Source organism: Thermobia domestica, chromosome 4, assembly GCF_964235325.1.
Source record: "Thermobia domestica chromosome 4, izTheDome1.hap1.1, whole genome shotgun sequence".
In the NCBI taxonomy this organism is placed as follows: domain Eukaryota; kingdom Metazoa; phylum Arthropoda; class Insecta; order Zygentoma; family Lepismatidae; genus Thermobia; species Thermobia domestica.
This window is the reverse complement of record NC_137457.1, coordinates 274,045,883-274,060,480: the sequence shown is the minus strand read 5'-3', so window position 1 is coordinate 274,060,480 and position 14,598 is coordinate 274,045,883. Positions and strand designations below refer to the sequence as shown.

General features: G+C 33.5%; 1 protein-coding gene across 3 annotated transcripts in view; it reads right to left on the bottom strand.

Annotated features, from left to right (window-relative positions):
• The window catches only part of LOC145683517 (trypsin-like), a 73,965-nt gene that overhangs the window by 50,416 nt on the left and 8,951 nt on the right, over positions 1-14,598 (bottom strand). For all 3 annotated transcript variants that reach the window (XM_081754859.1, XM_081754858.1, XM_081754857.1), the window contains 2 exons: positions 6,466-6,542; positions 1,031-1,119 (listed from right to left, as the gene is read on the bottom strand). In XM_081754859.1, coding sequence (XP_081610985.1) covers positions 1,031-1,119; positions 6,466-6,507 — 131 coding nt within the window. In that variant the 5' untranslated portion in view covers positions 6,508-6,542. The remainder of the gene's footprint in view (positions 1-1,030; positions 1,120-6,465; positions 6,543-14,598) is intronic.

Genomic DNA, 14,598 nt, shown 5'->3' with positions numbered 1-14,598 from the left:
TCCTAACAAAATATCTAGGTCTTCCATTTCGTATGGGAGTCTCTCTCTTTTGCAGCCACTAAACTATATAGAGTCGTGCATTTTTGGATAAACGGTTAACAAGTCCTAGATAATAATAAGGCGTCTCAGCTCACTGGCTAATTTTTCTGGAGCTATTCCGTATAAAATTCATTTTCTCACTCTATTGGACAGTTCTAGCTGTCAATTTATGTACTTCTTCGGATCACAGGTCTTCACTGATTTTTTCTCATTTCTGACTGTAGTAATCCCTTGATTCAATTTTTGTCAGTATGGATCTATATGGATATATGGTGGGTGGCCCATTATTATGTATATTATCTTCAAAGACAGCGGTAAAGAAAGTTACATCATAACTTGAACATAAATCTCTCCTTACTAGAACTTTAAACTCTGTGTTCAATGACATGAGAAACGAATGCACCATCCAAATCGATATATGTCTGGAGACAGAGAGCAATGTCGTCACAAGCAGTTTGTCAAATCCGTACTGATATTAGTAGAACTCTTCTGTGATATCATTCCATAGTGCGGCCAAATTGTCTATGTGATGTTGATAGACTTTGTGTTTAAAACATCCCATACGAAAAAAATAGATGGTGACAAATCTGGAGATCGAGCTAGACACATCACACACCCATTGACCGATCCAGAAGGTCGGGAATATTTCATTAAGTCACTCTCCCATTGGTAACTCACTAAGGGCTCTAAGTGAAGTAACCGTTATCGCTACTATTAGGCTACATTATGTTACCATATCGAACTTTATGTCCAGAATCACGAATACATGTACACATAATTATAGGCTACCATATATATATATATATATATATATATATATATATATATATATATATATATATATATATATATATATATATATAGATAGATATATATATATATATAAAGAGAGAGAGAGAGAGAGAGAGGTATGTGCATGAATATATATACACCTATTTGCGTAGTTGGTAGATATTTTAACAAACAGTAATAAAACAAGATTAAAACTTACAAATATACACAGTGCGCGGCAGACAATACCCATTCTTTATTAATAATTGTAATTCCACAGATATTGGTACCATCAGACAGTAACGCTCCCTATGACAACAAAAGTAAACAGAATTAAATTCTGCAGTAGTATTAGTGTTATTAGAAGTATTTTTAATATTTAAGATATTAGATTTTATGTTATATCAAAACTAAGTAACAAAGAATTTACAACCTTTTATGAATACAATAGAACTGTGTGCCGTTCAGCTACTAATATCATGCTTATTTCCGTAAGAAAACATAACAGTATAATGCTCCTCGCGTGTAAATTTGTTGAAAAACTGTAAAATTATTTGTAAAAAAAAACTAACTGAAAAATATTGAATAAGATCATAAATTAAATTCAAATTTTAGGAGATATTTATTTATTTAATCTGTAAAAATAAAAAAATCAAATTACTTAATTTTGAAACTTTAGTATGTAAACATTATTTTTATCCTACTGTTAGTTCTGCGAACAAATGAGTATAGATATTTCCATTGGCTTAAGGAAACTAAGTATCCGCTTGGACTTAAAGATGGTTTCAGTATACGTTAGTTCATTTGTTATAGTGTTTTTCATTTAAAGTCAAGCTGTTTGTAGTTATGTAGTTGTTTCATGTTTGTAGTTATCAAATTTAAAGCAGTAACATATACAGAATTCCTAGCTGTTTAGTACAGTGAAGCAAATAATAAGATAGGTGCGAAGTATAACAATAAAAATAATTCGAAGGAGGTGAGTTAAACATTTCTTATGTATATCTTGAATATCATAATGGTATTACTGGGAAAGAAGCAGAAAAAAAACATTGTTATAAATTGCATCAACAAGATATTTAAGCAGAATCTATGCGAAAGAAGAAAACAAAATTCTGGCTAAGAAGATGTTTTACAACTTGCTAAATATAGAGATATATTTGATGAAATGATTAAATATGCTTTACGACCGGTGTCAAAAACCTCAATCTATGAATTTGATTTGTCGTGACGCAGGAATTCCAAGAGTAATTGTATATATTGTGTATATGTTGAGGTTACTTGCGCTTACATGAAAGAAGACATCTATCCATAAGTCTCCGTAGAATCTGCATGTAATATTTTTCTGCATATAACAAAATCATTGTTATGTTTAAAGGAAGTAAAACAATTATAACACAGAATGCAAGCAATAAAGCAGTATGTGATTCATGTTTTTATGAGAAAAAACTTCACGTAAGACAAGCGAGCTCAATATTCTTGTCTTATATGCTGTCAACAATGTCTTATATATATTAATATATACTCTCTCTGTCTTCTCCTTTAATATCAATAGCATTTGCAACATATGGCGTCTACAGATATACATCAGTAATGCTGCAGTCAATCCTAACTGATCATTCGCCCTAACGGGATCAAAATGACAAATCATCTTCTCGACTGAATCTCCGATTATCCCCTAACATAGGAATTGGACAACCTCAAGAGTAATACAGTTTATCAATCCTCACAGCTAAGACCATGATTTGATAAACGAAAATACAAATTGTTATTTATTCCCTAATATATTGTAACGAAAAGTTTTATTCCTTCTATTGAACCATTTGGAGATACCTTCTCCAAAATCTATGGTGAGACATTGGAGAGGAACTTTCCATATTTAGACATTGGAGAGGAACGGTTATATCTTTCGAGATTAAGGTTTGCTTCAATTTGTTGTAATAAAATTTTCTATGCAGATCATTCTAGGAAGTTTTATGCATAAAAGAAAGAATAAATGGAGTTACCTGCACAAGGACGTTTTCGTATAATATCTATTTGTTATTCGTCTTCCATAAAAGTGGTAAAAAAATCTGTATTACATAAGTAATATTTTTGTTATTCTCAACTAGAGAGCTCATTTCTTTTTTGTTTCTAGACCCAGATAAAAGAGGTTAGCAATAGGATCCTTCCTCTTTCCCGTATCAATCTTAATCTTATCATATGTAACTACACTTTACGACACTCTAATTGGCTTTCTCTGTTACAATTCAAATCGACTTCCATATATTTACATTGAAATAGTCCGGCAATCTTCTTCATTACATTTAATTTGTGATTACGCAGGCAAAGTTTCACTTAAGGATATATTTTCATTAGTTGAAATCATTTTGTATAATATATCGAGATAATTTATTTCTTTTACAAGAAGTAGCTCGATGGGCATTCACTGCTTCGTTACCAGTATTACTATTTACTCTTCGCGTATCTCACATTGTCATGTATAATTTTTCTCTTACGAATCACCTGCTTTTTAATAATGAAACTAAGACACTTACCTTGTTCAACAAAAACTATATATTAATGAATGGTTGAAACGTCAGAATGTCCTCTATGTCCAAGTAAAAAGATTTCCTAATACATTACCTGTTTTCACTTCTTTTCTATTATGATTGTTTAGAATAAAAATAGTACGTAATAAAAAGACCTCTCTAAAATTTCTTTGATATTTATATGAGTTAATAGTGACAGTTATGCTTGCTTAGAGGGTTGTTTGTAATTCTTTTTCACCATCGTTTATCATTTAGATTAGTTTGATTTAATTAATTGTCACCATTGTGCTCAGCGTCACGCGTTTATTATTTTGTTTTATCCTGTGATACAGTGGTTAAGTAACTCATTGTGTTGTTTACCTATACTACCGTTTAGGGTATGCGTTTTGCTATGTCTGAATTAAAACATGAACGCCCGGAGTTTTCACTATATATTATTGTAAACCTAACACAGTTTATTGCTTTCACCTCATTTTATACTAATACTAGCATATATTAACAATCTCGCTGGGTTGAAATGAAAATTTAAAGCATAGCTCCTTATCTCGTGTGGTTAGCACCCGTGAAATATGTTCTAATGGCATCGATTTTAACAGTATCGTAAAGATCACTAATCATCTCGGCGATCCCGAAAACCATGGATTCGATACTAATATTGGTCATTTTAGACCATTTATATATATTGCAAATTTGATCCAGATTAGTTGGGTGGTTCAAAAGTTATTAGGTTTTATTAGTTTTCATTTATACTTTCTCTCCCCTCCCCTCCCCTCCCATCCCAAGGGATCAACCGTTAAAGTGAAATTACAAAAAGTATTTCCAGATCTGAAGCTCATGTATCTTGAAAATATCATTGAAATCGGTAGGATACTTCAAGATTTGTTAAGTTACAAATTAGTCACTTTCAGAGTGGTTCAGAAGTTATTAAGTTTTATTTATTTTTATATACCCCCTCTCCCCATCTCTCAGTTCTACCATCGAAGTGACCAGCCTAAAACCAGCCTAGTGTCAACTTCATTCATGTTACAAATTTGATCGAGATCGGTCGGGCGGTTCAGGAGATTTAGAGTCACAAACATAGTGATTTCCAATTTTATATATATATAGATTCGTTTTCACCTCTTATGCGTGGAACTCTAATACGTTCGATATTCGAAGACTACAAGGGAAGTGTTTTTATTAAGAATGTATAGAATAATACATTAATGTTAAATTGGATTTTTGAGTACGTTGCCCTGTCTTGGCCATTATTCTTTTTGGACACTGCATTCTTTAGTGTATTACTAACCTAAATTATAGAAAGCTGTTAATTGAACCAAGAAGTCTCTTCTGAATACGTTTCAAATCTTTAAGACACAAGTATTATTCCTGTTTTTTTTTTGTTTTTGTTTTTTTTTTTTATCTCAGTTCATCACTTACCGTTTTCAACTGAGACAGTTGGATAGAGTGACCAAGAGTAAAAATGATAGTGAGAAATAATCAAGATACAAAGTGCGACTTGCTGTTACTCTTGCTATAATATAACTTTTATGACGGTTAATAATCACATTTGCTATTAAAAGGAAAAATAGATCCGAGCATTGATTGCATAGACAAAGTACACGCACTCAACAAAGAAATATGCACTTCATCATATATATATATATATATATATATATATATATATATATATATATATATATATATATATATATATATATAATATGCTAGAACGATACAACGCTGTCAAAACATGCTTATAGTTTGTAACAATTACCTGTTAAATTTAAAATATCTGATAGCATTATTATAACAAGGAAAATCTATATTAAAAACCATAATGCTATGTAGCACTGAAGTAAATCTTATTGATCAAAGTCCTTTAAAACTACAAATTTAACACACCTAAATAGTATTTTGTATTCCAAACACATTCGCTTTGTTTTTCAAAAACATAAGGGAACCAGTTCATTATGACCTACGGAAATCGGAGGTTCAATGACTCGTTCACAAAAGCTCTTCACTGACTTCTATCCTTAGCTAACTGCATCCAGTTTCTACTTTGTATTGCAATCTCTGCGAGATATATCTTAATATTGTCCTCCCATCTGCGCCTAGGTCTTCCTAATGGTCGTTTTCCGATTGGTCTTCCAGTCAAGACTTTGAAAGCGTTTCAACTTTCTTCCATTCTAGCTACATGACCCGCTCACCTAAGCCTCCTAGACTTGACGACCCTAACAATGTTGGGTAAATGGTATAAATTATGTAGTTCCTCGTTATGAAGTTTCAGCCATTCCCCATTCCCGTTCTTCTTGGGGCCGAATATTCGTCTCAGGATCTTGTTCTCAAATACTTTCAGTCTATGTTTTTCCCTCAGAGTAAGTGACCATTGTTCGCAACCATACAGAACAACAGGCATGATTATCGTTTTGTATATTTTAAGCTTCACATTCCTCGATAGAATTCGCGACAACAGGAGATTTTGAACCGAATAGTAACACGAATTCTCTGCTTTTAGTCGACATTTAATTTTTTCGTAAATATGACTTTCCTCTGTTGATACTGATCCTACATATTTGAAACTATCCACTTTATGAAAAGTATTATTTAATATTTTAACGCATCTATAATTTACCGTATTACGGTCCCGACGCACTTCCATGTATTTATTTTTCTCTGCATTTATTTCTAAACCCATGTCCCTGCAAGCGTTTAATAAGATCTCAGCATTTCTTTCTATTGTTATCTTATCATTCCCTATTTAATTTACGTCATCAGCATATGCCATAACCTGATGAATACCGTTCAACTCTAGGCCCTGGTTGCTATCTTTGATTTTCCTTATAGCGCATTCCAGAACAAATTTAAATAATAATGGCGACAACACATCTCCTTCTTTCAGGCCATTTTCGACGAGAAAGCTTGTGGACAAAAATATTCCTACCCGGACTTTACTTTGCTATTCATTTAAACATATCTAAATTATATATATATATATATATATATATATATATATATATATATATATATATATATATATATATATATATATTTCTTGGATGTTCTATATAAAACTTGTTATTAAGTCATAAGGAACGCTTATTATACAAAAGAGCCATGCATGTATCGCCTCATTTATATTACATACCACAAATTTGAATTCATATGATATCGCAGGTGTTCCTTCCATTATAAATCGAGAATCTAAAGGACTTTTGTTAAATTCTGCAAATAGAGAAATGGAAACATTTTTCAGGTTGAGGACGAAATGCATTAATGAATTTAAAATATTTAATTATTGTAAAAAAATTATGATTACCTATAAATTTCAAGGATGGAAGCATTATGTGAATACGTGACGAATTTCCTAGGTGAGGCAAAAATATATCTGTAGTTAGAGGAAACAGGGAACCTTATTTTCATTGTAAAGTGATAATAACGTACCTTACTAAACGAAATGATATATTTCGGACATTTCGCTTTGTCTTTCAGAGCGAAAATTCAATTAATTTTATCAGGATAATAGTATTGTATTATATTGAGGCGGAAAGTTACAAAATAGGAGTAGCGATGTAATTTGACCATAAATATTATTAAGCAACAGTCCCTAGCGTTATTATTGTTGACGGTGAAAGAAATATTTATTTCCGCAACTTACTAATTTCAGACAAACCAAATTTGTTTCGTATGAAGAATATATCAATTGCATTTGAGTTAATCATACTTGTACAAGTACCGGATGTAAATCTGATGTGTACGGTCACCTTGCATTTATCATGCTTATAACTTCTAATTATATTCATCTTGTAACACTCTTTCCAAACAAACAGACTTTATATTAGTAAAAAGTGAGTTCTTTATATATTCAGTCCTATAGATTTTTACATCATTTTTGTTTAGGAAACTTACCGTTAAATTCTGCATCCCACATATAGTGCTTTAATTTGAGTATTTTTTTTTTTTAAATCTTAAACCAAGAATTTCTTCTATAATCAAACCCTTCACTTCATTACTCACCAAAGCAAGTACATTCTTCATTAGTTTTGGAATTTTGTATCTGCATTTTTGATCTCCCCCTCTGAATGGTAGAATATAAAGATGGAAGGAATGCTGGAGCAATATGGGTTTGTTTACCAGTACAAGAGATAGTTCGGTATATGCTTTGACAATATCCACAATTTGTTTTTTTTCTTTTATCTTTTCAAGTACTTGGCTAGGTAAAGGGTAGCCGTGTCCTCACTGGTGCACCAGTATTACTTCCATTTCTGTATCCTACCATTAACTTCATGTTTCATAATTACCCTGACCTTTAGCATAAATAACAAAACAGCCTAACGTAGAATTTAACATTAGTGGTGTAATAAGTCTACAATGGAGCACTTACCTTATGCATTATACTTTTGCAATAATAAGACAAATGTTCTCGCTATTTTGCACAAGTTTATCATAGAGACTCGAGGCTCTTTCCATTTCTTTCTTTTAGCAATACTTTTAAGTGAAATACTAGTTGAATCCCCTTGCCATTTTCACATTTTGAGTTGTACCCTTCGTGGAACCCTCCTGGGGACCTTGGGTGAAACTGTTTTAACTTGATAAGGGGTACCTTTGCAATGATAAAATACGTGATTTCCGTTTTTGCCATGTGTTTCAGCGTTTCAAACTTTTAAGGGTGCCAACGGACTTCATGTATACCATGCTTATTTATTCTTTTATTTTTAATATAGAACGCCTCCCAGTCGTAAGCATTGGTGAACCACCAATGGGCAATTATTGATCTCTCACCAGAAGTTGGCTGGTCCAAAGCGACGATTCACAGTGGCTCCATTTCCATTTCGAAAATTATACCACCAGTGCGAGAGACGCGACGAAACGCAAATAAACCTCAATATTACTCCCTCAAAAATAGGTAGAATCGCCTATATGAGGGTTTTTTTTTATATTCAGGTTAGTCTAGAAAACACAAAAAACTAAGTAAGCCGAGGTTGGTGCTTACAATCAATCTTATGATTATTACGCGAGTGATCTGACTTTGTCACGGACATGATGAAGAAAATTTCGTTTCTAGAGGAATAAATCATTCCGGTATTAATTTAGACAATCAGACAAAACCTCCATATCTCGAGTTCTATGAGATGGAACAGTGAGCCGTTTCAGATTTTTTGCTTTCTTGTGGGGTACTATCTATGTACAAAATTAGCAAAATCACCGGCATGTACCTTCAGAGCCTCTTCTTTTTAGTACAATTTAAAACACACATGGCGTGGGTTAATGGAAACTTCATCCGAGATCCACTGAGCCACAACCCTTCATTGATCCACCACCCACCGTGACCCATGGACACTCTGACCCACCACTAACTATGAACCACTCTGACCCATTGTGACGAACTCCGGCCCAAAAACTAATCGTCGTTATCTCTGACCCATGATCCACGCCATCCTCTCAACTGAATAAAGAGTTTACACTTGCAATAAAACAAGACTGTTAAATTGTCAAACACCGGAGTTTGAATTTTTACGGTCACAGCTCTGTTATCGATGGATCTGATCTTTGCGATATACAATTGTAAAATGTTTTTCACCTTCCAAATTATAATGAATTGAGATTTGTCATATATAATTACTTCTTTGTTGGCTTACAGATATTTTTCAGTAAAAAATATGCTGAAATTTAAAAGTCTCAAATCGAGGTAGAATAACGTAAAAAAAAACTAAAATTTTCTACATAATTAAGCATCTAGTATAAAATTGAAATTCCCATGTAGTTAAGATAACAGTTCAAATTTTATGTCAATTTTTCTCGCAACTTTATGGCTTGATTGTTTTATCCTCTGAAACGCTCCATATATTAAACACAAGCTTCAGCAATTGGTATGATATTATTGTTGCTTAATTTGTTTCCCAACTTATATCAATCGTTTTCGATTATTTTTACAAATCAACACAACCAATTTCCAATATATAGAAACTGTCCCCACCTATGAAAGAGAATTTTTCTTTAAAATGCTAGGACATGCTCTGTTTATTTTTAATAGAGTGTTAATATACTGCATTTCTGCTTCCTAAGTTAAGCGGCTTCTCAGATAATAAATTTTTCGCCAAAATTCGGGTCCCGACTCCCCCTACTAAGTATATGGATTATAATGAAAGCGATACGCGTATGGTAACTTCCCAGTTTTGATTTTTCCTAACTATATACCAAAAATCATTTTATTTGACTTTGAAATTTCACCGTGATGATCACATAGTTACTTTCAATTCTTTTTTGTATAATACCTAGTAATTCATATATTGCAATTGAATCAAAAATATTTTTTCCAGTAGTTAGCTCCTCTAAAAAAAAAGTTCAAGGGTTGCATCTCAGAAGCCAAGTATTACCTCCTTTTGCTGTTATTACAAGTGCAAATATAAAAATCCAAAAGTAGCTGAACTACTTTTTTTATTAGAAACAAATGAAAAAGAAGATAAATGGAGGTCTTGATAGTATAACATGGGAAAATTCACCAGTGTTTAGAAGATTCTATCTACAATGCATTGAGCAGAATGGGTCGGTGCGACAGTGGGTCAATGTGAGTCGCGGTGAGTGATAGGTCGCAGTGCGTCACGTTCTGATAATCTTTGATCAACTGACCCGCTCACAAATCCTCACCTCTTTGACCCACTGATCCACCGGCCCGCTAACTCACTCCATCCTTGATTTTAACATGTCTTATTTCATTTAAAAAAAGAAACATATATCCACACAATTTTTTTCTCGATTGCGAAGGTTGACTTGCTGCATATACCAGTTGGGACGGTCATTTCATCTCACGGTCAGAAATTGACGTGATTAGAAAGACCATCTTGGACTTTCCACAAACTACCTTACAAAATTATTAGAAACGCTTTCTCGAACCCGCAAACTATGAACCCGACAAATATTTCAGTAATTTTTTACATTTTTGGGATTCTGCTCTCTTAGGCCTAATCCTGTGAAAATGGGGATGGATTTGGATGTAAACACAATCCAGAGCATGACTATTGATGTCAACGACCAAGAAAACTATTTATAACATACTAACATTAGTCGTTTTACTTTCTTTTTACATGTTACACCTCCCAACTTCCATAACATGGGGTACCATAATACCACAATATTTTTTCCTAGATTGAATGAAATGTGTCTTCCACGTTTGGTAAAAGTTGCTCCACACATTCTGAAGTTACGCTGATATATACATTTATACACGAACATTAAAATATCTAGAGCTATGCGAGAAACGCCTTCGACGCTGCCACTGTAAATTCAAAACTCAACTGACATGTTTGTTCAGAAACGTTGCTATTTTCTAGGTGTTAACGAAATTGTGGACTCTACTCTAATATCCGTCGTTATGAATAATTGCATATGTTACTCCATTCGACTCTGCTTTATAGATATGCTGCGGTATCTTACTCCAATTAAAGATGTATTTAAACTTAAAGGTCATCAGAACTATTCCCGATTAACTTGGACACCCAGAAAGCTATGCATTCGACAACAACAATACCAATTCTTAATTATTTTCACGTCACAATTTTACATATCCTTCAGGGTGCTAATGGGGACTCTAACCTAGATGGCATTTTGAATGACACTCTTTATCTTAGCGACACACAAAATCATTTATTCGACATAAACATCGTTCTTTTTTAACATTTTGATGTCAGCCACTTGTACTTCTAGATGAGCACAATGAGTATTACCACCGCTGGGGCTGAATATGGTCCTAAATGCAATTACAACGGCTACTAGTTAACTTAGCGACGACGAGAACTTACGATTCGAGACTAATATCAGTTGATTTCGATATTTTTCGTCCCTATGTAATCACCTTCGCTGCTAATAGGAGCTTAATTGGATATATGCGGACTTGAAAGTTACGTTATTTACCTAAGCGACACCGAAACTATGAATTCGACAGCATTTGTAGCTATCCATGCAGGGCTATGATGAGACCTGCAAAAAAAAACAAGATATCACTGCCCATACTGTAACAGAACCAACCCATGCTTTATAGTTGGGAGCAGCCAGTCTGTATCATAGGCCTGCGACGGTGTTCTCCATACGTAAACACGACCGGTTGTTGGAAACAAGGTGAAGGTCGATTCATCGGACCACATTACGTGTTTCCACTGCTCATGAGGTCAGGCCTTGTGGTCCTTGCACTATTGGATATGCCTCTTCGCATTTACTGTTGTGATCAAGGGTTTGGTGATAGCGGTCCTGCCATGAATTTTCATTTTAAGAAGTTCCCGAAGCACTGTTTTCGATTAAACCGAGTTCTGTAGGCCGGAATTGAGTTCAGACGTAATTTTCAGTGCAGTGGTCTTCTTTTCAGCTGCTACAATCTGTTTTAATGACCTCCGGTCCCTATCTGTCAGGATTGTCTTCCGACCAGTGTTGTGCTTTGCAGACGTCGTTTGCCCATGAATCGTGACATTGGACACAGTGCCTTTCGATACCCACACAATGTTCGCCACTGTTGCCACTGAAGCTCCAAGCAGATGGGCACCAACGATCATACCTCTTTGGAAGTCTGTCAGATCGCCCATTTTATCGTACCACTTTCACGCCACGACACTCACAGGTGAACTGGTTACTGCTGACAGAAAAAGAAGGTCCACATGAACATTGAAAACAAAAAAACGATCAGCAATCGCATCACGTGTTGTACAGTGAAGGGCCAAACTTACGTGTTTTCTATGAAGTGTTTTTAGATTTTTTTGGTTTTCCCCTGCATATATGGGAAATGAATAATTTAGGCGTAATTCATAGTAATTTTTGAATATCTGGCTTATTTTTGTAATTTAATTTAGTTGTACCAAATTTCACAAAATTAAATCCCCACGTTAAGCGGGTTTGCATATCCAGGCTCCTAACTATGAAAACATTTACGCTCAGTCCAACCTCAATCATTTCACGAATTCAACCTGTTGTACGTATGTTATTAGGACAAAATATCGATTGTGATTTATTCTAAAAACACTTTTATACATTGCAAGAGCTGTAACATGCAAATATTTGCTGAGAACTCATAGTAGTATCGGAATAAACAAAAGCGAGTATGGAACAGTAAACTGCTATAACAAAAGGGCAAAAGAAGGTGTGCAAAGGTATACAAAAAGGTCGAATGGTTTGGGTCGATACACTATCAATCACATGTTTGTGAGTTCAAACCCGGTAGCAAGTTGTTTCTTTTTTAAGTGTCTTCCTATTTTCATCCGGAGGCTGAAAATATTTCTTTGAGTAACTCATTGAAAACTTCCTTTGTTTCATATTCGATTAGAACGGAACATTATATGAATTGCGAATCTCAAATTCATAGCTAAAAAACAAAGTATACTCACTACTCTATTATCCTATGATTTGTAACGAAAAACTATTTATAAACAGTGGTGACTTCAGAAAATTATCCTCGGGGGGAATTTCAATATGTGGATGGAGGGCAAACATTGGTAGTCCACATTGAGCACGATCGAGTATATGGTCCCCAAGGCGGAAACTTCTTAGCTCGAGAGGGGTCTCAAATTCTCCCTCAGATCACGTCCTGAAAGCATCATTGCTTAAAAGCTTTTCGTAACAAATATAATATTACACTTGTTTCTCGTTCTACATTTAGAATTGGTAAAATCATAACTTGTAGAGGATTATAATAAAAGCATAAAAATTACAATACCAATCATGTATAAATTATCCTGTAAGTTACCAACTTTGGGTCAGATTAAAACTCAAATATTTGGTTTCGGATTGCACTTAGAAGTAAGTCCTCTCTATATAATCCTAAGTGGAAAGCCATGTTTAACACTAATTAATTAATCAATATTTATACGAATATTTTTTATTTTACTATTTTTACTATTCAGTATTATATACACTTCATTTCCAAAATCAAAGTCTCGAAAATGTATATTGTACGAGTGCAGACTCGCAAATAAATGATTATTTATCATATATATTGGTCTCTATTCGAAATTCTATTTAATCGAATCCGACAGGAATACAGACAGAAATATCGAGAACAGGTGAAAAAAAGAGAGAAAAAAGCGTTGTATCCGGCGGGGACTCGAAGTAAGTTCGAATGGTGCTTTACAAGCCGAACGCCTTAGAACACTCGGCTATGGTAACAACTAGTAACTTTAGCAAAGGCTTCGAGTAGTAGTTCTTATTACAGAATAACATTTTCTATTGTCTAAAATTTAAAACTAATTTACTTTGATATAATATATCTATTAATTTGTTACATGAACACGTTTTCGTCACTTTGATGAATTATGTATGTTGTTGATATAGATTCTATTACACGTTCTTTCGTAAATATTATAGAAAGTATCAGGGTTAATTATGCTCTTTTATGGAAATTGACTGGCACATGCGCAGTGCTACTAGTATGAGTTCTCAGCAAATATTTGCACGTTACAGCTCTTGCAATGTATAAAAGTATTTTAGAATAAATCACAATCGATATTGTCCTAATAACATGCGTAAAACAGGTTGAATTCGTGAAATGATTGAGGTTGGACAGCGTAAATGTTTTCATAGTTAGGAGCCTGGATATGCAAACCCGCTTAACGTGGGGATTTAATTTTGTGAAATTTGGTACAACTAAATTAAATTACAAAAATATGCCAGATATTCAAAACTTACTATGAATTACGCCTAAATTATTCATTTCCCAATTCTGAAATCAATGTTACAGGACTTGCATTGAAAATCGTAAATTCAGTCATACATATTGCCTAAATTAAGCACTTCATAATTATGATCAATTTTTAAACACAACATTGTATATGAAAAAATCTGTCCATATTAAGTAAACAATTTTATTATCGTATATAAAATTTCTATTAATCATCAACAATTGTATGGTATGTACAATTAATGAAATTTCACTTTTACATAGGGTTCTACTGGACCTGTCGGGTATTTTTCAAGCAAGTATTCATATTTGTATAAATCACGTTTTCGATTTTAATTAATATTATTGCAATGCAGCTGCATAAGAATGTCTATGTCAAACATACTATTACACTTGTATATTATAATATTAGGTATGTCAAAATAAGTAAATACGGTCAATGTATAGTGCTATGTCCATTATATTATGCTTCTTCCATAGCAATCAACAATTAATATTTACTTCATTCCCATTCAAACTGAGGCAAAAAATGAAATTTCCTTTAGATTAAAGTTCTTTACATAACTATTAAATAAGGGAACAATTCACAATATAAGAAACGTAATTATTAAACAGTAGGGTTGA